General features: G+C 41.0%; 1 protein-coding gene across 1 annotated transcript in view; it reads right to left on the bottom strand.

Annotated features, from left to right (window-relative positions):
* The window catches only part of rttn (rotatin), a 33,056-nt gene extending 12,255 nt beyond the window's left edge, over positions 1-20,801 (bottom strand). Inside the window, exons 1-29 of the mRNA XM_078280352.1 lie at positions 20,625-20,801; positions 20,074-20,261; positions 19,513-19,702; positions 19,212-19,310; positions 18,749-18,839; positions 18,431-18,545; positions 16,398-16,548; positions 15,380-15,548; positions 14,547-14,737; positions 14,034-14,149; positions 12,958-13,125; positions 12,630-12,842; positions 12,279-12,391; positions 11,516-11,642; positions 11,069-11,194; positions 10,655-10,771; positions 9,915-10,054; positions 9,122-9,293; positions 8,927-9,026; positions 8,442-8,527; positions 7,714-7,831; positions 7,002-7,098; positions 6,836-6,901; positions 6,498-6,689; positions 5,411-5,653; positions 4,520-4,676; positions 2,617-2,783; positions 1,279-1,498; positions 126-254 (exon numbers count right to left, since the gene is read on the bottom strand). Coding sequence (XP_078136478.1) covers positions 126-254; positions 1,279-1,498; positions 2,617-2,783; positions 4,520-4,676; positions 5,411-5,653; positions 6,498-6,689; positions 6,836-6,901; positions 7,002-7,098; positions 7,714-7,831; positions 8,442-8,527; positions 8,927-9,026; positions 9,122-9,293; positions 9,915-10,054; positions 10,655-10,771; positions 11,069-11,194; positions 11,516-11,642; positions 12,279-12,391; positions 12,630-12,842; positions 12,958-13,125; positions 14,034-14,149; positions 14,547-14,737; positions 15,380-15,548; positions 16,398-16,548; positions 18,431-18,545; positions 18,749-18,839; positions 19,212-19,310; positions 19,513-19,702; positions 20,074-20,261; positions 20,625-20,655 — 4,092 coding nt within the window. The 5' untranslated portion in view covers positions 20,656-20,801. The remainder of the gene's footprint in view (positions 1-125; positions 255-1,278; positions 1,499-2,616; positions 2,784-4,519; positions 4,677-5,410; positions 5,654-6,497; positions 6,690-6,835; positions 6,902-7,001; positions 7,099-7,713; positions 7,832-8,441; positions 8,528-8,926; positions 9,027-9,121; positions 9,294-9,914; positions 10,055-10,654; positions 10,772-11,068; positions 11,195-11,515; positions 11,643-12,278; positions 12,392-12,629; positions 12,843-12,957; positions 13,126-14,033; positions 14,150-14,546; positions 14,738-15,379; positions 15,549-16,397; positions 16,549-18,430; positions 18,546-18,748; positions 18,840-19,211; positions 19,311-19,512; positions 19,703-20,073; positions 20,262-20,624) is intronic.
* Positions 20,802-22,749: the final 1,948 nt, after the last annotated feature.

The raw sequence follows: 22,749 nt of genomic DNA, 5'->3' as shown, positions 1-22,749 counted from the left end.
ACATTCCAAAATGTTTTAATACTGTGATGTCTGGTGTCTGCCTCTGACTTTCAGTGCTTACATCTATTCACTGATTTCTTTCTAACCAGCGCCCTCACAGCAGTATAAACATGGTTGACACTTGCCTTGTCCTTGTTCTTGATCATCATCTCATGGGACAGGTGAAGCAAGCAGATGACAGCATTCTTGGTCACACCTTTCCCCATGAAAGACATGGAGTTGCCTCCCCACTCGACATAAAATGAGGAGATCACCTTTATAAAGGATACAGATCGTATTGGGGTTATTGAATTAAAGAGCACTGCAGTGTGTTTTATGGTTTCCTATCCATTCTCATCCTGCAAAGACATAGCTGACAGAACTGCACATTATTTGAAATGGTACAGTAAGTGGCGTTATCCCGCTTTGCTCCCCGTTTCTGCCGAAGAAGACTGAACAAAAAGTACTTGTTTCTGAGTCAGTTATTACTGTATGCTTGTCATGCAACTCACTGCATCCAAACGAAAGCTAAATACAGCTGAGACTAATTATTTTTGCTTTGATGTGCCATCAGGATGTGGGACTGCACTGAAGAGAGAGAAGCCCAAGGCCTGCTGAGCTTTAGGGCCCTGCAGTGCCAAGAGTATTAGGTGAGAGGTGGGTCCGAGGGCTGGGGAGACCCGGGGTGAAAGTGTTCGCCATCTAAAGGTTATCAATGAGATCAAAGTAGCCACTAGAGATCTCGACTAAATAGGAAATTAACCTTCAAACTTCATGCAATCTTAATTCATGTCCATGAAAGCTGCACGTTAAAACAAACCAAATGAACAAGCATAGGTATTGTGCAAACAGGATGGTCTATTCCACAGGGGTCTTCATTCCCAATCAAAAATAAAAGTTAGGACACCTCTGTGCAGAGGACTGCTGCGCAAGCTGGTCTACACCGTGTTATGCTATTGTTTTATGGACTGTTGAACAACTGAACAGATGGAAAAGGCAAGGTTGATTAATCTCATCAGCATTTTCACAGTGTGGCATATCAAATCAATGAGATTTTTTACCTATTGCAATTCATGTCCCGTAACCATGTTTTGCTTCATTTTAATTAATTCCTCAGAAAGTACTGTGCTTTTCATTTATTCATTTCTGTAGGCCGTCTCATCTCGGATGAGAGGGTAGGAGGCTTGCGTATGCCCATACAACCCATGAACATTTGCACACATACTATGAAGACACGGAACTTCACACCCATGCCACCCACACCCATACACATGCCACACACACACATGCCACACACACCTCTAATAGGCCACTGAGATACTTGGAGCAGAGCAAGATGGATTCCAGGTCAGAGCAGTGGGAGCTCCAGCCAGGCTGGGCAGTCAGGCTGACCATGCCTTGCAGTGTCCTCTCCAGGCTAGGAAGGCCATAGAAACGCGGGGCGTCGGACACCCGCAGGCTCTGAAGCAAACGGACTGCCAGCTGGCTTTTAAATGGGCCTGCTAATCCCAGACATAGCCTGGACAGACAGGAAAGGACAGAGTGACAAAAAGCGATACACAAGCAAGCAAACCAGACAGGAGGGTAGACAAGAGGCAGGAATAAGAGGGAAAAAGACAAGATAACGTTAACAATAAGCGTTCCAATTCTTTTTCATAAGCCTGTGGCTTTTTAAGTGTTTGGTTTTCATTTTCATTTTCTAAATGACTAAGCTATTTGGATTTCAATCACAAATTAACTGAAATAAGCACTTCCCTTACAGCGGAGGAACACTTCACTATCTTTTTTCCTCCTGATGATACTAACACATTGTCTAACATAGCATTACATAAGTGCATTCACCTTTCCCATACATCATCATCAACTTTATTCCAGACTCAAGGTCCATTCAGAAAACACAGACATGACATACAACATACATTAAAAAGAGAACGAGAAACATATACAGAGAATTAAAAACAAAAGAAATAACAATACTGCATTTCTATAAGACACTTATACCAGTGTTTTCATAGATTGATTGGTATCATATGGCACTGAACCTAGGACTTACTAGCAGCATAACAATGCTGTTCTGGGAGATGTTCAGGCAACAAATGAATTTGTGATAAGACCTCTCAATAATGCCTGGAAGGTGCTGACCGCTGCATTACAAAACAGGTCACTTGCACTAGAGCACCTGGGTTTGTTGAACAGTATCCTCATACAGTCATTATAAGCAACCTTGAGCTTCTGCATGCTTGCCTTTTTAAACTTAGTCCATAAGGGAGCAGTATACAAAGAACTGCAATATAAACAATACAAACTAATTTTGACATCATCCGTGCTCATACTTTTCATACAGTGTACAGAGCTATAGTTATTACTCTGAGTGTAAACACCCTGAAATATACTGCATACGTGTAGTTAATGCAGAATTGAGTACTTTACTTTTTGTTAGGTAGATAAAACTAAATTCACGTTCTAGTATTATAATGAAATTATCTTTCATTATTCTAAAACAACTTATGATAAAATACTTATAATATTAAAATTGCAAGAAAAGACACTAAGACCTAAAAATCAAGGGCCGTGTCTGTTGCCTGTCTTGTGACGTCCCAGTGGAGTGTCACACTTTTTGGGGTGAAATCAGCCTACCTGTCAGTGGTTTGTGCAAGTCGGAGGAGTAAGATGTTAAAGAAGCGAGTGAGTTCTTTCTGCAGTCTCCGGCTGACACGGTTCTTCAATTCCTCCGGCTCCCCAGGGCTCGGAGTTGAGGTCTGAGTCTCCACACCAAGCAGCAAATTAAGAAGCGATGGGGTCTCCTGGATGATTGATAGAAGGATTGTTTTACGATTTGATGTTTACAGTTATACATTATTATTATTATTACAGTATACATTATGTATATATTATTTTGGATTCATCCCATTTTTCTTTTCTTAAATTATTTTTAGGGCTTTTTCGGCCTTTATTGAATAGGACAGCTGAAGACAGGAAAGGGGAGAGAGAGAAAGAGAGAAAGGGACGACATGCAGCAAAGGGCGGAGGGTCGGAATTTAACCACCGGCGGCTGCGGCAAGGACCGAGTACATGTGGCGCACACTCAACCGGGTGAGCTACCAGGGCGCCCCAGATTTATCCCATTTTAATGTGATAATGCTTCTTCTTCTTTGATTTTATTTTCCTTTCTTTTAAATGTTTTGGCAACTCACTCTTCTCCAGTTCTTTGTATGCCTTCTTGTACTCTGTAAACTGCATACATACACATCTTAAAAGCACATCCCTTTGTTCAGGGGGATTATTATTACTATTAACTTAGATTAGTATTAATAGTCAAATCTAATTTAACTGCCATCCTTTCCAAATTCACACAAACTGACCTATGGAGAGAAGATGTAGAGGAGGCTGACAGGTGTTTTTGAGCTAGCACCTCCTTCTTAATACCGCCCACCATTTCCCTACAAAACTCTGATCTAGAAAAACCAAACACGCAGAATTTCTTGTTGAGCGGTGCACATGGAGCACATGGAGCACATAGTTAATATAAGTGTAGGGAGCAACAGATGTTGCTGAAACAGCTCAGTAATTACAGAAAAGTCGGAGCAGAGCAGAGCTGCTCACCCCTACCAGGCATTCAATCTGAGTCTGCTTTAGCTGCCAGGGGAGGACTTATTGTTTACACACACATTAATGAGAAAGCCAAGGTGAGACTGATTAAATCCTAAAAGTAGCTCTCCCTGCTAAAACAGTGTGGTGATTCTTCTCCTCGGGCAAACGTATGAATCCAACTTTGTTTTAAGAGCTCAGAAAGTAATCTCTGCCGCAGGTCTGAGGTGGTACGCTGTGATACTATTTTTCTGTCGTTATGAGAGAGTAATATGGTTCGCTTGTCTGACGGCGTGTGATTTATTCAGGCTTTGATTACAGGTATATAACCCTCTGTGTTGCAGAGGAGAGAGTTTAACCAGATTACTAGCTAACAGAGATGCACACACACGATTATTTTATAAACACATACACAAGCTACAGTACAGTAGTACACGTTAATAAGATTAAACAGCACATTTTATCTCTACCACAACCACACTGTAACGTTTACCGATTCAAAAATCTCAACCATTCCTTTCAGCCAAAACCTAAAAAAGAAAAATACAGGACTACTGTCGTTAGGGCTGCACGATATGAGGAAAATATGCGATTGTGATTCTTTTGACTGATATGCGATATGATTCATGATATTGGAGGGAATGATCATTTTTTGGTCATTATTCTCATTTTCATTGAAAAATATTAAAACATTTTTTTTATGCGAGAATCTATACCAAACACAGATTTTTGTCATTAGTCTGTAGGATATGATGTGTAGGATGGAACGTCTCTGCAGCACCACAATACCTAATTCAGAATGGTTTGACACATATTTTGCCTTTAACAAATATTGCGCCCCCCCCCCCCCTTTGATTTGGATATTTTGGATAAAATTGCGATTAATTGTGCAGCCCTAAACTGTTGTGAGGTTTTTCTTTCCTGCTTCACCAGAAAGGGTAATTATTTGTACCTGGTTGAGAAGTAGCTCCAGTATCCAGCGCAAGTCCTTGTCCTCTGGGTCAGATGCAGTCTCAGTGTGAATCTGTTTGAAGTAGGCATTCAAAAATGCAACAATTCCCACTAGCAACCTCTCATCCTCAACACAGGCTGGACGCACCTGGAGAAACCTGCAGTGACGAAGACACAGTCACTATGACAACAAGAGGAAGCGAGCATGGTTAAAAGGAAAATACTCAGTAATAACTTACTTTTCATAACTTGTCTAATATACTGACCACTAAAGAGGCTAAATCAGAATCAGAAACGCGTTTTATTCACTCTCTTTTTCTTCTTTATCTCTTTAATTCTTAAAACATTATTGTACAGTGGAAAAGAATTGCACAAACTAATGACAACTACAAGACATATGCTGCTACCAAGCTGATGGAATCAACTGAAATGAAACTTTGGTGAAGGCTCCTCTTGTTTTCTTCATTAATACTGATGCATTACATTCTAATCACTTTATTCTTTTCAAGTTTCGCTTTGGTATTAGAGTAGTTAGAGGAAGAAAGATATTATAAGTTTGTCATACTTGCTCAGGGAAGCTTTATTACTCAAATCAAGCACTTTAACCAGAAAAGTCATTTAACACTATTAATTCAAGTCAATTCTTCAAAATAAGACTAAAAGATCAAAGCCATAATGAGCTCACTGATCCATGGAAAAACATTTGGTTCCCAGCAAGTAATGTTTTTTTTGACAGCAGCAGTAATAATAATGGCACACTGTTGGGGAATGTCATAAAATCCTCCCATCATTTGCTTAATTAATAAACCTTAACAAGACATATTTACTGGTTATTAGCATGTTGACAGTGTGAAAGTACATGCATGTTAAATGGAGTTTGTATGCCGTGTACCTGGTCACTGCTGCCTGCCAGCTGAGGGAGTGAAGGGTGTCTCTGCAGCTGTGGGTGGGGATGTGAAAAAGGGCCAGTCGCTCAATCAGTAAATAGAGGCTGAGCCTGGAGAGGGCAGAGGTCACAGAGCTGTGTCCTGCTGCCGTGACGATGGCCTTGATGCAGTCCTGCAGCGCCGCGGGAAGGTGCACCGCCTGCAGCGACAGGACCTGTGCTTCTGACAGCTTTAAGTTGGGATGAAATCTGTGGGGAACAAAATGTAAATGCTTCAAAATATATAAATTAAAAATCGGACTACATGGCTATTGATGTGCTGAAAAGTGTGTTGTATAAGTAGTATCCTCAGAGGCATACTAATGACTGCATTAACAAACATATTTGATCACCAATCTGGAGGGATGAGACATTTATGAGTCACCCAAAGGGTTTTCTGAGAATTAACTGTAACTGAATCAAGCAGAGGCAGGCATCATACCAGCTACAATCAACAAGCAATACTCCCTAAAACTGTCAAAATGACGTCAAAACAATAGGAAAAACTGCGTAATAAGACACAACAATATCACCGGAGATAAGGACTTGTGCACAGAGTTGTACTTTACACAAAAAGGAAGATACATCTCAATTATCACTGACTGAATCCATCTCAAACAAACACTGTAGCACTGTATGAAACTTAGTGGAATGATCCATCTATGGTGTGCTTTAAAACATCTTTGCTGTAATCAAGCTGGTTAAAACTGTACAAGAAACATTCTCATCTTTTTGAATTAGGTCACATTACAAGTAACAAATGAAATATGAGATGCTAAGCCTCTAAAACTCTTTTTTCTAATTCTTTACTACAATTCTCCACTAGACAGAACATTGTATAAGAGTGATGTGTGGCAGGATTTTTCTTTAATTAAAATATCCTGCTATGGAATGATTGTTCTGTTCTGTTCTGTTCTCCAACAAATAGTTACCCTATTTCCGTCTACTGAGAAGGACAACTTACGTGTTCTTGATACAGAAACAAACCTTTGTATCCAATCATTTTCTCCTTATATTTTTTAACACAACAAATAATAAACATTTAGGTCCTTACTCAGTAACATGGGTAGATGTGCCATGCAGCTCTTTAAGGAGGTTGTCTATCCCAGAATACCATGCAGTGTTCCAGGCTACCTGCAGGGCTTGGCAGGCGGGTGCCAGGGTCAGGAGGTCCGAGGAGGGGGGCAGGACGCAGCAGTACGGGCTGACAGCGTGATGAGTCGCTGCCTGGAATGGGATGTTGTACCTGGGAGAAAATTTGGGAGAAGAGCAAAACAGTTGTTTATATCACTTGTGAAGTGCTGTTGATGAGAGGAAGGGACCTTTAAAAGAAGCCACGACCCAAGTAAGAATGTTAACTATTGATCTTGGCAACTTTACGGCTCAGTTTACCTGCGTATCACTGACACTGGTAGGGTAAACGGTGCAAGGGTCACATCTGAGTTGGATTTGTCTGACCTGATATGACAAAAAACAGGTAGTCCAACAAAATATTGAATGGATGCACATTTTATTTTAGAGACGTGGAAAGCTCAAAGAGAGAAAAAAATAAACTCACCATATTTCAATGCTGGCAAGCTCATCAAATAGCAGTAAACTCATTAGGACAGCAATCTCATTTCTATTGCCTTTGTTCTCCTTTAATATCAAGGATGCTATAATGATGACACAACATAGACAATTTACATAACAACCACACCCTAAACTTTATCACTCGACCTCGTGAATAAATGTATATGCTAAAATTTAAAATTCCATTCCATTAAAGACTCATTTCAAAACTGAAGTTTGGAAACCCCCCAAATGAGACTGCCACCCCACATCAGGCGTTGCTGACATTATGATAACTCTGAAATTTAGCATCTGAGGTTTTTGACGCAACAGCTGAGTGCTTTAAACTGAGTTGTACAAACATCACATTTGTAATGCATAAAAACTGGGCACACATTTTTGCATTAAAAAAAACGTGTGTGTCTAAATCGGACAATAACAATATACAGGTTGTCAAACTCAAAAATATATAATTATAATTTATATTAAATTAATTCTCCTATTTCAAAAGGATGATAATTTAGCTACAAATTATGCCAAGATGAGCTTCATGGCAACAAGTTGCATCATACTAATATGCCACTTACTGCAGTGTGACAACATAGTTGAAAGCTATGCATCAATGGGTGACTTGTCATCGTTTCTTTTGAGAATGTGCCCCCGGGCTACACAACATAACGTGTATAGCTGTTACTTAATGAGTTGTCTTGTGAATGTACCCCTGAGCAGTGTGAGGAGCAGGAGGTTGCAATGTGCCAGACTGTGCCTCAGAGATGGATCAGCATACACCAGCTTCCTCAGGATACACACACAAGGCTCCAGCAGGCAATCTAAGCTCTGGGGAAAACAGCAACATGGCACTCAGTGTTTAATTGCAGGGAAAATGCAAACAAACAAAAATATTATTTCTGTCTCCTCCTGCTCTCTGTCTGTCACATACAAATGCACAGGGTCTCCTTCCTGTCTCTTCACATTAGCTATACCCACATTCTGTGATTGCTCAGGTTGCAGGCAATGGAGGTTTGGGACAAATACAACCTGCAGGCATCCCTCTTACATACACTTGTTAGCTGAGACAAATCATTCTCTGTGGCCCTGTTCCTTCACCTCCATGTAGCCAGACATGCTGGACGATTACCCCTGTTAGCGGTTTCTGATTCAAGTATGATCAGCAGACTTCAGTAACTAGAGGGCAAAAATCACTGCTTACCAGGGCCTGTCTGACAGTATTAATACAGGCCATTTCATCCTTCTATCATGCACGCATCAGTGGGTTTCCTCCACACATGCTGGCAACTCATGTACTCACATATAAACAAGGACATGTACCAGATGGGAGCGCATGGAACTGCATTTATGAGATACAGGGTTTGTTTAAGTTGGCTTCAACGGCAATTCGTTCGGTACACATCCATTTATCACTTTGCCAAAGCAGGTTTGTTTTTACCTTGTTGCCGTTTACACTCCCCATAATGAAAGAAATGACTTTGTCTGTTATTCCAAGAATCTTCAGCACTGGGTGCATTGTTGTGTCTACAGGGAAGTAAGAGAACTATTTAATATACTGACAAGAAACATTTGCATAATCACAAACTATTTGCCTTTTCCTGCTTGTCTAAAACATATGGTGGTGGGTGGGCACACACTCCGCTGCACATAGTTTTTTCCCCACAAGGAAAGAGCTCTCACTTATCACACAAACTTTGAAAGTTCTTTATTTATTTTATAAAATATGCCTTTACATGAGCACTCTGATCTGAAAACCATTAGCCATTGGAGAGCAACACACAGAGGTAGACTTAAAGGGTTGTTTGAAAATATTAGCCTGCCAGAGCCAAGAGATTTAGTATGGAAATGCATTAAAACAATACAATAGAGAAGTTTATAAGAAATACTGTATATTAAAGTTAGTATATTTTACAGACCGCTCACCTTGTAGCACTACAGACAGCTGCTCTGCAGCCGATCTTCTCAGTGAGATGTCAACAGTGTCTGAGGACAGGATACAAAACAGCTTCTCCACTGACTCCACCTAGCCACCATTAAACACATTAAGTAGGCAGTTACATCTGCCTGTGCAGACGTCTATCTAAGTGTGTTGTTCTTTCTGTGTACGTGTATTTATACCTTAAGGACAGACTTGTTTCTGGTGTCCAGCGTGATGTCCAAAGGGTTTCTGAGGCAGAAGAGACTGGGGATGGAGGAGATCAGTGGTTGATCCAGGTCTGGTCTGGCTGTGTCAGCAACATCATCGCTGGTTAAGTGGGGCAGGATTTGTTGCACTGCTGCTATTCTCACACTGTAAATAATGAGCAGAATTTATGCAAAACTTGGAGTTAAATATTTAATTCAAAATCCCACTATTTAAAACACAGATTAAAAACGACATGAAACGGCTCTATTCAGGTGGCAATGCAAATACACTAATACAGGGTTTAAATGTTACCTGCCTTTTAGGTTTTTGTTGTTTTTTTACACGACATCCACATGGTGATTGGTTGTCAAAAAAACGGCTGGCAGGGCAAACAAATCTATTAGCTGTTGCCAAAAATGTACCAGGGCTTGTCTCCAGTGTCTAGTGTTAATTTCTATCTTTATCAATATTCATAGGCTGGGACTGGATTGCTGTTTTACACTGGCCTCACAGAACACTTAGATGACTTGATGAGAACATCAGCTGACAGCAAGAGATAGTGGTAATACGTCTGTCATATTATGTGTCGGAAAATAGAATATTTAGGATCTCGGGAGTTTCTCTGCTTTAACATCCAACTAATCAAACAACTTTGCACGCACAAAGACACAGAAGAAACATACCATCATAGACATATACATCTGGGCAGATGTACATATACATAACACCCAAACAAACAGAGTTACACAAACATTGACAAAAGAAAGACCCAGGGCACAGACTCACGTGGGTTGTTTAGTAAAAAGGAGTCGGAGCGCTGCTTTTAGCTGGGCTGTGCTTGGAAACACGCTGTCTTTTGCCACGTCCGACATGTCACTTATCAGCAGGACACAGTTTCCCAGTGACTCTTCAGTGCTGGCGTAACCCTGACCCACACACACACACACACACACACACACACAGAGAAGCACGCACACACGCACACGCACACACACACACACACACAATTCTCAGACTGCCTTGGCAGACAATGGAGCGAACAATGGGGAATTCCAGCTGAGCAGCACAACAGTAAATAAAATATGCATCTCTTTGATTATGGGTGGTTTCATTTCGTCTCTTGTTGACATGGCGGGCCCATCTCTGAATGGCCTCCTTGAATTAAATTGCACTTGACAGCCTAGTCAAAGTCTCATGTATATTCATGAAGAATTTCCAGGCTTTCTGTTGCCTGAAACTGAACAATTAATAAAAGCTTGTTTTTTTCCCACCAAAAAAGGAAACAATATAACACAGAATTGTAAATGAGGGAATAACTAAATTTTTCTCACTGGCAGCTCAATATGCAGTCTTTGTTGTCCAAAAGCGCTAAAATTGAACTTTTGATCATAGTTGTGTTGATTGTGGAGAACATACACGCCATTTCCCCACGCTCCATAAATATAATGTAATATGTTTCAAACACGATGCCGCTTTATGAGCTCTGCAGTACAAATACAATATAGCCTCTACAGAGAGCACACCACCTGTAATATGGGCATGACGGGGTAAAGTGCCTCATTGAATCGGTCCCAGGTTGATGCTGTCATCATCAATCGTCCTTTGAGCAGGAATAGCAGGATATCCTTGGCTGCAACGTTCACCTATAGATCACAGGTAAACTGCTGAATTCACAAAGGCGCTGCTGACAAAACATTTACTACCAACATTTAAACGTCTAAATTACATGACACCGCTGAACCCTGACAGTTTAGCATGACTTCTGAGTAATGTACAAGAACTTTAAAAACACACCTGAATCCCTGTACCTGTCTTTGATTACGTTTATTCCTTTTCAACCCTGACCTAGACTAACACGTTAAAGAAGTGGCCAGAATGACCTCCCTCCGTAGGTCAAATGCTTCTATAAAAATACAGGAAGTACAAACACGTTTGCCAACCTTCTCAGCAGAATCCTGAAGTCCAAAAGCACTTATTTCATAGAGCACCCTGTGGTGGATAAGGAAGTTGACTCCACTGCATGCTGCTGGTTCCTGTCGTGACACATTCTGGATGCCAAGGCAGTCCTAGGGGTGTATGTAATCATACCAAAGCACATCATAAATTATCGCTACACTCTCACTTGCGCTTGCATGCAGGAGTTCCAATTCACTTTAAATGAAGCCATGTACTCTAGACGATGGTTAGTAAAATGAAGAGTCTGATTTCATTTTTTTTTTTTTTTTTTATAGCACGCTGTCAACAATCTGTGATTCATCCTACTTATTTACATATTTGTGCACCACCAAACAGACCCACATTGTGGCTTTAGTAGCCATAATTTAAGCCATGGACCTGCACACCCTCATTTCAACACTGACGGTCTATATAAGATGGCTTGCTCTGACCTTGACCAGGTTCAAAGTGCATTCGTATGTTTCCGTCTTCACAGGCGGTGAAGGATGGGACAGCAGCTTGAGGAGAAGTTTCTGGCTCTCTGTCTGGAGGAGGGGACTAGGCTGATCAAACTTCCACCTAGTGATGGACAAGCAAAATTATTTATACTAGCATAGAAATACAAAATATATAAATGCAGCAGAACAAGTGGCTGACTTTTAGGGCTGGGACGATATGCTTTTGCCCCCAATTCGATTCTTTCACGATACACGGGTGCAGATTGGATTTGTATTGCGATTTTCATTTATTGCAATTCTAGTAGTAGTAGAATCTGCGATTCGATAGTATCGGAGTATTGCCTTTTTCTTTTCCTTCTTTAAATAAACAAAAGTTGAAAAATACACTTATCCAGAGACAATATATCATGAGACATTTCTAAAAACTAATTGTTTTCTAAAAAGAATGCACATCACATGTCAGTCAGTCAGTGAGTCTGACATTTTTTTCATTTATAAAGAAGAACACAACATGTATTTTCAGCATTTTCTGCTTTCGGTCCGTTTTGCTGGAAACGGATATGATGTAGTCGCCGTTGGCCGTACCATATAAACAGAAAATATTTAGGTGCATCATTGGTTAAAAAAAAATAAAAAATATTGATTCTGGAGAAAAGAATCAATTATATAAATCGTCGCAAAAAAAATCGCGACACATAAGATTTCTTTTTTCATTTCTGACCCTTACTGACTTCACATTGCAAGATTTTTGACGTACAGGTAAGAGCAGATGTGAACACATTCCTTGATGATGGGTAAGTGCTGGTGAAACGGGAGGCCGTCTATGGCTTGGTCTGCCAGCTCCAGCAACTCCAACCAGTTCTTCTCTCCCTTGATGCAGAAATAAATCAATGAATAAAGACAAAAACGTCGATGTGAGTGACAGGCTAAAAAGGTTTTGCTGTAGCCTGAGGGCCACATCTAAAGGCAGTTACATTTGTGTCAGAGTGGTTTTTAATTGAGATTAGGAAATGTGGGTTGCATATCTGTAACAGATGCCTTCTCTCTGTAGATTGCAGAGCTACTGTTGCTATTTGCCAACTGTAATTATGCGACATGCAGCTCATACCTCAGCTTTGGTTTCCTTGAGGAAGTTGCAAGTAGATTCCATCAAGAGGGCAGCGCGGGTCACCCTCCTATAGAGATCGTGGCTGTCTGAGTTCACCTGCTCCAAGTAGGCCACCGCTGTCTCTTGCATGCTGGGTAATGAACTTCCCAATGACGTGTCCAAGCACAGGTGGAAAATAGCTGTTGCTGTGTTCTCTGGGAGATTGTCACTAGCCTGCGTGAGGTCAAGAAGCCTTAATTTTCTACTATTTTTTAAATAAAAGTAAAGTAATAACAGAAAAAAAAACATCAAGATAGTATTGAGATTTGGTCAATATGAGCACACACACCTTCTCAGGAGGGAGGATGGTCTGCAGGAGTTTAATGGTGAATATAGCAGTGCCTGTGTAGGCCATTCTGTGATGAACCTGACAGCTGTGGGGAGTGTCTGCTGAATAGCTCTGATGGTAGCTCAAGATATCCCCCAGTAGTTCCATGCATACTTGCAGCTTTGCCTTCTAAAAACACACACAAAGACAGAAATGTGGAAAAAAGCACACATGCTGCACAAACACAGCAACACACGTACATGCGCTCACATCACGTGCATGTTCGCACACACCAACGCACACCTATTGGCTGGGGGCCAAGAGAAAAATTGCCCGTTCCAGGAGTTAGGATTTGAATGTAATCAGATTTCAGGGTTATTTCGGGACAAGATACAGATCCACCCTATCTCGGTATGAATAAATTGGAACAATCTATTCTCAGCCACTTTGTTCTAGGGAGGAGAAATTGAACAATAGAATAATTGAACCAGCAGGGGGCAGTAGATGCCCTGTGCATTGCTGTGGCTAGCACGAACAGTTCGGCCCCATTACCCATAGGAAAAGACCATAGGTCTGGCACACGAAAGCTGCTCTCCACATGAAGATGACAAAACAGTTCTCAGGCTGCAAGGCTCTGGGCATGTAATAAACAGCAGAGGGCCAGAGGGGCCTGGGCTTGACAAGTGTATAAGTCCTCCTGCATAGAAACATACTGTTTAAACAGTCAGGGAGGATAACAAATGACTCTGCATAGCAAAAAAAAAAAACACACCAGTTTATTACAATCCATTGTGTGGACTTTAGACACAAAGTAAATGGAGATAAAGAATTTACTAACTTAACAATTCTGTACTTGGATAAACCCAGGGGTACAGATGAGATTTGCACGTGTGTGTGAGAAGCCCTTTGTAACCAGAAGAAAGCCTTTGCAACCTTATATAATTCATTCAGCTCAATCACATGCCTACAGTTCTCCTTGACAGTTAAGTACGGTATGCCTGTGGCAAATTGTCTGGTGGCCAACACAGTTCTCCCTCTCAGTGAAGTGTATCCATTCATCTACATAAGAAGCTGTCATGGGTTGTGTTTTGACTTGCCAGCTCCATCCCCACCAGGCTGCGATCGTCCCAGACCAGCTCACAAACACTGTCCCCGAGCAGGAGGACGGCGTCGCACAGCAGCTCCAGAACACAATGGAACACATGCAAACCCTCTGAGAAAGAATAGAGGAGGAGAGAAACTGAGTGAGAGACTAGATCAAATAATGACAGAATACAATCAATATAGATTATGTGCAATCAATGATCTTTACTCAAGCAAAAAACAGACAGACAGTGGTAACTGATTTATCTAATTAACAAAAACCCCTTTATCTAAAAGACAACAATGGCTGGGCGCCTGGGTGGCTCATTTGGTAGAGCGGGCGCCCATGTGCAGAGGCTCGGTCCTCCATGCATCGGCTCAGGGTTCGGGTCCGACCTGCGGCCGTTTGCTGCATGTCTCCTCCCCCCCTCTTTTCCTGTCTACAGCTGTCCTGTCTATTAAAGGCTAAAATGCCCCAAAAAATATCTTTAAAAAAAGAAAGAAAAAAAGACAACAATGGCTCCTACCTGTTTTAAGCAGTGGTATGGCATGTTCCATGATGTTAACAGTGAACTGAGCCAAAGTGAGCTGCTGTAACTGCAGCTCCAAGATATCTTCTACACCCAAGTCAGGAAGCTCCAGGTTGGCCACATCTGCAGGGGACTGGGGCGTCTGCCCGGGGGCCTGGACTGCTGCACCCCCTCTGTGCGAGCTGCCACTGGATTAATCAAAGACAAGAGAGGAAGACAACTGTAAATTCATGATCTGTACTTGGACCCCTCAAATACAAGGAGTGACGTATGAGCTGTATAGGGATGGATCATAAAAACTGCCATTACAGGAATCAGAGCTGATTTTTAAACACTGTAGACCAGCCGCTAGAGGGCTCCTGGTGTTATTTATATTTAAAAAGAATAATACAATCCTCCACAGTTTGTCTCAGTTTGTTTTATCTTAGTGTGGGAGGTTGCTGGTGTCAGTAGCAATTTTGTCATTATCAAAGCCACAAAAAATCCTACTGTGCACAAATTTCTAAAAAGTATAAGACAATCTTGTTAAGTGTACAGTCTGATGAACAGAACTGACAAGAATGCTGAAAGTTACTTTTACAAGCAAGCAAGTAGACAGACACTACTTGTGCCTCAGAAGTGTGACAGAAGCCAAACTGAGTGAATCTCTGCTCTCACTGCCAACACGCATGCTGAAGACATGAAAAGAATCAATACTCTAAACATAAGAACAGCAAGAAGTGATGTACTGAAAGTGATGCAGTTTTTCATCTATAATCTCCTGTAGCGTTTGTTTCAATGCAGTGGGGTTACACACACACACACACACACACACACACACACACACACACCTGGTAGAAGCTGCATCTCCGTCTTGGCCATCTCCCCTAGCTCTCTGGCCTGTGCGTCCCACCACAGAGGGCCGAGGAGAGCACTCTGCCCCTGGAGATGAGGCCTGGGAACGCTGGGTCCCACGCACTTCCTGGGAGTAGGAAAAGGACGAGTTCTGGGAAACTGGATCTACCAACCACAAAAAGAAAAGAAAAGAGGAAAGACTTGCACATTAGTTAGACTTGTATGATAAACAGTGTTGGGGTAGTTACTCAAAAAAGTAATAGATTACACATTACTAGTTACTTTAAAAAATGTAATGCCTTACTTTACTATTACACACTGCTGAAAGTAACTAGTTACACTACTAGTTACTGATAAAGCAAAGAGATTCATGTAGTGGTGTTTACTTATTGCAGGAAATTAATATACAAAATATAATCCTTCTCAATCATGACCCAGTAGAAGCAAGTGATGGTGTCTGTATCTGCAGAGAGCCTGCCCTCTGCCTGTATCTTCTTATTTTGCTGTGTTCAGGACGTTTCTGGGCTCAACCTCTATAAAAAAAAGTAGCGACCAGGTGCCAGAATGTAAGCACACATCCAAGAGGAAGCTACGAAAATGGCAGACACAGCGTCAAAGTAAACGCAAATAGCGAGCACGTTACACTTTTTGGTTCGGGAAGGAGGGGCCAATTTTAAATGTTTCGTTTAAAAACCGCAACTGACAAATCCTACTCATTCTGCCTTGAAATAAATTGTTGAGAATATTTGAAGTGTCCACTTGAAAAATGTAAAACAATGTGGTATGGTTTGGGAATTGGTCATGCGAAGTATATGATTCAAAATTGTAACCAAATAAAATGTACCTTATAATAAAGGAACGCATGTAAACTAACAGACTAAGCATCCAAAATCTGCTAATCATCAGCTGCGACTCATTCATTCAAACCTTTATTTAACCAGGATAAAAAACTCCTTGAGATTACAAATCTCTTTTATAAGAGTGTCTTGGCAAGTGGCATATAGGGTGTGCTACCTTGCTTTGTAGAGTAGAAGCTTGGATCTTGATGAAAGTGTAGTCTCCTCCGCAGCCCCACACAAAGCTGCCGCAGGCAGGAAAGAGCCTGCAAGTGGAGGTAGCTTGCCTCACCTTTATCCGAACCCAGCCTCAACAGGGACAGAAGGCTCTGAAAAGAGACGGGGATATCACAGCAGTATTGTTACTGAGAAGCTGGGTTATGGAAAGGTTTTTCGGAAGACATCATTAACAACCATTAACATCCAATTAGGATATTATTGTAATTGGGCAAATATTCTGGTTAAAAGCTCTGTGAACAAACAGAACAAACTGAGACAATGTACAAAGACTGTGTAAAAAGAAGACCTAAGCTCAGACAGTGATAGAAACATTGTAATAAAGTTTGCTAAATAAAAAAGGCAAGTGGAATTTAATTATTGAAGCAACAATTTGTTAAAAGTTCAGATTCCCTGCCCTCTGCAGCTAATGATGTCTCTAAATCCAAGTCTTTTAATTTAGCTTAATAGCTCTAGTAACTCAAAGGAGGGCCACAAGAAGAAAAGTACTTTCCCATAATGATTTATTTTTGATGATGAGACTGCTGGGTGACAGTATGCTAATAATACTGCTTTGAGACCGATACATACTGTAATGCACCACTTTATTACCAAAATAGTCATGTTCACACAGTAGCTCATCTTTGTTGCCGACATTACACTGGTAGATACATAAAAAAAGTGCAGGCCACTTTTTTACAGAAATAGGGAGAGAGCATATCGCTTAATGTAACATTAATAGCACATTGACCTTTTCATTTGCAACATAGGACAGTTTAGATTCCTCAAAAGCCAACGAAGCCAGGACGATGACAGTTTGAGCGCCTGCAGACAACTTGGACCGGTTTTACAGTGTTATCTCTGATATTCAAGGAGCCTTAAAAGGAAAGAAGCTAAACATTCCACCAAGGACTTTCAAACCCTGCAAGAGGTACATTATGACCAAACTGTAGCCTCACAGCAATCTAGTGCCTGCTCAAGCAAAGCAAGCCTCCAGAGGCCTCCACAACCTCCTACAAGATCAGGGACACAGAATTATAAATTGGTGTTTTGATCAAGGACACCATTTGACAGGTTATTATTTTGACAGTGGCTTGAGTGCTCATACTATAACTTCCATTATGGGATGGTTACGCTAGCCACTCAAAACAATATGCCATCTAATTGATGTGAATAAACAAGAATACTTTATGAACAGTTGGCCAAGAACCAGCACAAAATAAACAAGCCCTGGGATTCCTCAGTAACATCTTTAATTTTGTCTTTTTGGACACTCATGTTTAATCAAGCATTGAGAAGTGTTAAGCCCCTGACACACCAACCAGACGGCCGACCGTTGGCAGAAATGGCAGTCGGACTGATCAGTCGGCTCCCCGAGGTCCAAAAAGTGCCTCAGAACACACCGAGCGTCAGATTTTCAGAGGCTCTAGTCACGCTCATTCCGCTCGTCATTTCCCTGCCCACCCTCCGACGCAACATGTCAAAATGAAGGCCCACAGCTCCTCGGACGGACGACGGCACAGAACACACCGAACAGACTCGAGTCACTGACCTCGCCAGACTGTCCAACAGCCGATTATCGGGTTGGTGTGTCAGGGCCTTTAGGGTCTGACACAAGCCCCCATTTTCAAGTTAGGACAGTGCAAATCAAATACAGGTTTTTGGCTTGAAGCATAAGCATTGATTATGACAAAAATCATACATAATGTAAAGTAAAAATTATGGCAATGACAGCCACTCTAATGCCCAGCTTCAAAATAAACTATTAAAAACATAATTATATATTTATTTTGAATGGCATTACCTGTTATAGCGTGGTAACAAACCTGTGACTGCATGGGAAATGCAACCCCTACAGCACACTTTCTGTCTGGTATAACATTAGGTATGATCTTTCTACTTATATTTCTAAAATATACCAGTATAGCTAAGCATTAACATATATTCATTTACAATACTATTGTCAGTGCAAGAACACGTTATTTGTAATGATACCTTTACAATACTGGGCCTTTGCAGGAAGATCTCAGCAGGAAAGTCTTGCATAATGACATCACACAGAAGTTCACACGTGCTCCGCACCAAGTTGGGGTTGCTGCTCCTTAGAGAACTGTTTCACAAGATTTAAATGGGATATATTTAATACTGAAACTACTGAGTACCAAAAGTTGGCACATAATGTTTTGTAAGATTCTTAAAAAGACCTTGTTCTTTAATAAATTGTTTCCAGAATTAAATCATAATAATGTTCATTTAACACTGCATTTTAACTAGGCATATATTATTTGTTAGAGACATATATTTTTCTCTCACCTCTCATTGGACGAAAGTATGTGTCTGTCTGTGTTTGTCAAAGACAGCCATGGAAACACAGAAAACTTGAGACATCTCACAGACTCATGCACTGTACAACACAGAGGGATAAAATGTGCAAAACATGTAGATTAGAGAATATCATCACGCACTGCTTTAGACAAAACTACAGATGAAATTCAAGATGAGACGCAGCACACTAATAAAGCTAAAGCTGCTTTTACACCGCCGCGCGGCAGCCACCCTGACAACTGGCTACCTGCAAGAGCGTTCCCCCAAAAAGGAAAGTGTTTTTAAAAGCGGCTACTGCCAATGCCAGGCGGTTGCCACCAGAAGTTTAGCACGGTGAAGTCTGCGTGGCAAAAACTCTGCCGCCTCCCCTCATGGAAATAACTTAAAGCGGCAAGTTAACACATGGCGGTGTGAAAGCCCCTTTAAGGTGAGTATTCAAAAATACTGGTACCTGCTATCTTCTGAGGTGGTACATCTGTTTGGCTTGGCATGCTCTTGTGGAAATAGCCCATTTGAGGAAAATGTTCTTCAGGTGGAACAACTGTAGGTGCTACAGCAGAGAAAACAGTTTAGTTAAAATATTCTTTCACATACTACAAGCATTTGATCAAACTGTTATAAGAACGGTGTAAACTAAACTGACAACCAACCCAACTCTCTCCCACCTCTCTCCTACATATGATGATGAACATTTAGTGGTTTGTAGAAGACAGAATCCAAACAAACAATCATTTGGCTTTAACTTGCAACACCTGTTGGAGTTGCTGTACGCTGTCCATGCGAGTAGACCATTATATGACTAGGGAGTAGCTCAGGTAGCTGGAACAGCTGGTCCAGGGTTCCATCGATGACAGCTCGCAGTCTGGGTTCCACATTAGGAGACAGTTGAGTGAGGAAGTCCACCGCACCAACGTCTCTTAGCATCTGGGCTGCACTTGGATGCTTTGAAGACAAAATGACAAAATAAATGGCCATAAAATGAAAAATGAAAGTGAAATATTAGGTTAGTAGCACTGTAAAATCACAAAGCATGGTGTTGATATCAAAATGTCACTGAGCAAATCTTCTTCTTGTTCAATATTTGCCCCTGCTAATATTGAAGTACATTGTGTATGTGAGGTGGAGGAAATGTAAACCTGCCATGAAACTGTATCACAATAATTATTGTTAAAGAAAGGCTGAAGCCAAAGCCAAAATTACACTTCAAGTTTATCAGTATATTTTGACAGTTGGTTGACTTCTCCTTTCTAGCCACTGTCCGCGAGAGGAATCACCTAGTATTGTATCTATCATCTAGCTAGAAATGTATATACCTGTGATAAAGTTGAGAGCAACTCAAGGACCTCTTCCTGCATTGGCACCTCGGGGAAATTGAACCATTCAAGAAGATACACAAACAGCATCTTTTCTTGGACAATGTCAGAGACGGAAATCAGGGAATGGTCCAGCTTACATATGATGCTCTTCAATGCTCGAACTCTTATCTCCATCAACGAGTGGCCTAAGGTTTGCAGAAAAACAAAGTATTCAGAAGAGACAGATTTAGCACCGTTTTGTTTTCAGCTAACGTTAGTCAACAGCTAACTGTTAGCTAGCTAACTTTGGGTGGGAGTCCAGAAAAGTTTTACTGACTTGGGTTATTTAGCTTACGTTACCGTTAGTGTTGACATTAATTACAACTCTGCATACTGAAGTTAGTTAGTTATAGTTACTTTAAAGCTATGCCACCAGATAAAAGTAGAGCCCATCTAGAGAGGTTTTATATTGTTAGCTAACGTTAGCAAGCGTTCTGCGTTTTGTTAACATCAGTTCAGGTAATGTCGGCCTTCTAAGCTACATTTGCTTAGCCAGTGAGTCAGCCTACCTATTTTCTTTATAAGGGGAGATAACTCCATGTTCAATGTATTGCGTCTCCCTGTGTACAAATCCGGTAAAAGACTTTATCAACGACCGAGGCTTGTCAGTTCAATTAGTTGTTGTCTGCCAGTGTCATGTCAACAACGTCTGCTGCCCTCTGTTTTCAACAAACGCGCCAGCGTCAGTCCACTTCCTGTAGAGGACCAGGGTGCGTTCAAGAGTTACAACTGTGTAGGACAAACTTCTTCCACAAAACATTTACAGTAAGTGTTATAGTGTAGCTACAAAGCACCTAAAGGAAAATCATTCTTATACAATTTAATCGTATATGTAAACAGTGCAGCAGTTTCAGAGAGATCTGCTAATCAGTACTATAAAAACAACATGCAGCAATAAAGGTCCAAAGAGACCACAAATTATTGCAGCTCCATAGGCCTATAAGTTAAAAAAAAAAACACAGACAAAGCTGAACATCAGTTACAAAACCAGCCAAAAGGGCTATGATAGTTGTAAATAATTTACCTTCACTTCACCAACAATGCCATTAGCATCCCTCAAACCTTTGTATGGCATGGACTTAAAGGTCCTATGACATGCTGCTTTTGGATGCTTTTCTATAGGCCTTAGTGGTCCCCTAATACTGTATCTGAAGTCTCTTTTCTATAGGCCTTAGTGGTCCCCTAATACTGTATCGGAAGTCTCTTTTATATAGGCCTTAGTGGTCCCCTAATACTGTATCTGAAGTCTCTTTCCCGAAATTCAGCCTTGGTGCAGAATTACAGCCACTAGAGCCAGTCCCACAATGAGCTTTCCTTAGGATGTGCCATTTCTGTGTCTGTAGCTGTAAATGCTATTGAGGAGGAGAGAGGGGGGGCAAGGTGGAGGGTGGGGGTGTGGCCTTGACCAACTGCCATGCTTCGCTTGTTTTCAAGCCATGATGTCTCTCTCTCTTTCTCATGGGCGGGCCAAATTCTCTGGGCGGGCAAAGCAGAGAAAGGGGAGGTAACCTTGCCCCTTATGAAGTCATAAGGAGGAGATTCCAGATCAGCCCATCTGAGCTTTCATTTTCTCAAAGGCAGAGCAAGATACCCAGAGCTTGGTTTACACCTATCGCCATTTCTAGCCACTGGGGGACCATAGGCAGGCTGGGGGAACTCATATTAATGTTAAAAAACCTCATAAAGTGAAATTTTCATGCCATGGGACCTTTAATATCTCTTTGGCAAGGACCCTCTTACATGCAGAATAGATCACAACTGACCAGATGATTTCCCAAGGAGTCCTGTCTGTAGGTGGGCCTTTCTTTCAACTGTGTTTGTGACAAGACATATCTGATGTGCCAATTTGTGGCATATTTCTGTCATCGGATTTTTTTTAAACGTTATGTAAGCATGCTGATGCATTTTTTCTTGCCAGGATCATTAGTGTTTCAAGGCATGTTTCAAAATCATTAAAAGCTTTTGCATTGAATAAATATTAAAATAAGTTTTGACAGCAGCCACGTTATCCTGTCATTAAATTAATCTTCTAATACACTTTTTAAAAAAATAAATAAAAGTTGATCTGCATCGCCTCTTAACGCAAGTGCAGGCATACATTCTTTTCATGCTCTGTGTGTAAGTTAATCCAATTGCACAAGATCACATACTTGATTGGATGTGGATACGATCAGTGACACGGTGATAATTAACAAACTTAGTGAATGATAATTTGATATGATAATAATATAATGACACCGCCTATATTCTACTGTCACCTAGAAGAGTTTGAGGGGAAAGAAGGAAATTCTTAATTTGCGCTTTCATAATCCATGACTGTTTTACTTCAGCACATACATATATGTACATTTTTACCAATATTATAATTTTCTCCTTAAGTAATTTTATTTTAGATACATCATACTGCTTATCTAAGCTTGTTCCAGAGCTTCATATATCATATTTACTGCACAGTGAGCCAAATATTCAAATCCAAGATGCTTGGATGAATGGAAAATTATTGTTTATACACATCCTTGTAATGTGTGAAATATTTGTTATGTTTGAAAAACTTTGCACCTTGACCAGAATTTAAAACAAAGTCTGGTGGGTTGGAGCAGAGCCTGCCTGCACAGCATGAGTCATATTGACAAC

The sequence above is a fragment of the Sander vitreus genome, chromosome 22 (assembly GCF_031162955.1).
Source record: "Sander vitreus isolate 19-12246 chromosome 22, sanVit1, whole genome shotgun sequence".
Lineage (NCBI taxonomy): Eukaryota > Metazoa > Chordata > Actinopteri > Perciformes > Percidae > Sander > Sander vitreus.
Note: the sequence above shows the minus strand (reverse complement) of the source record. Positions and strands in the feature narration are given on the sequence as shown.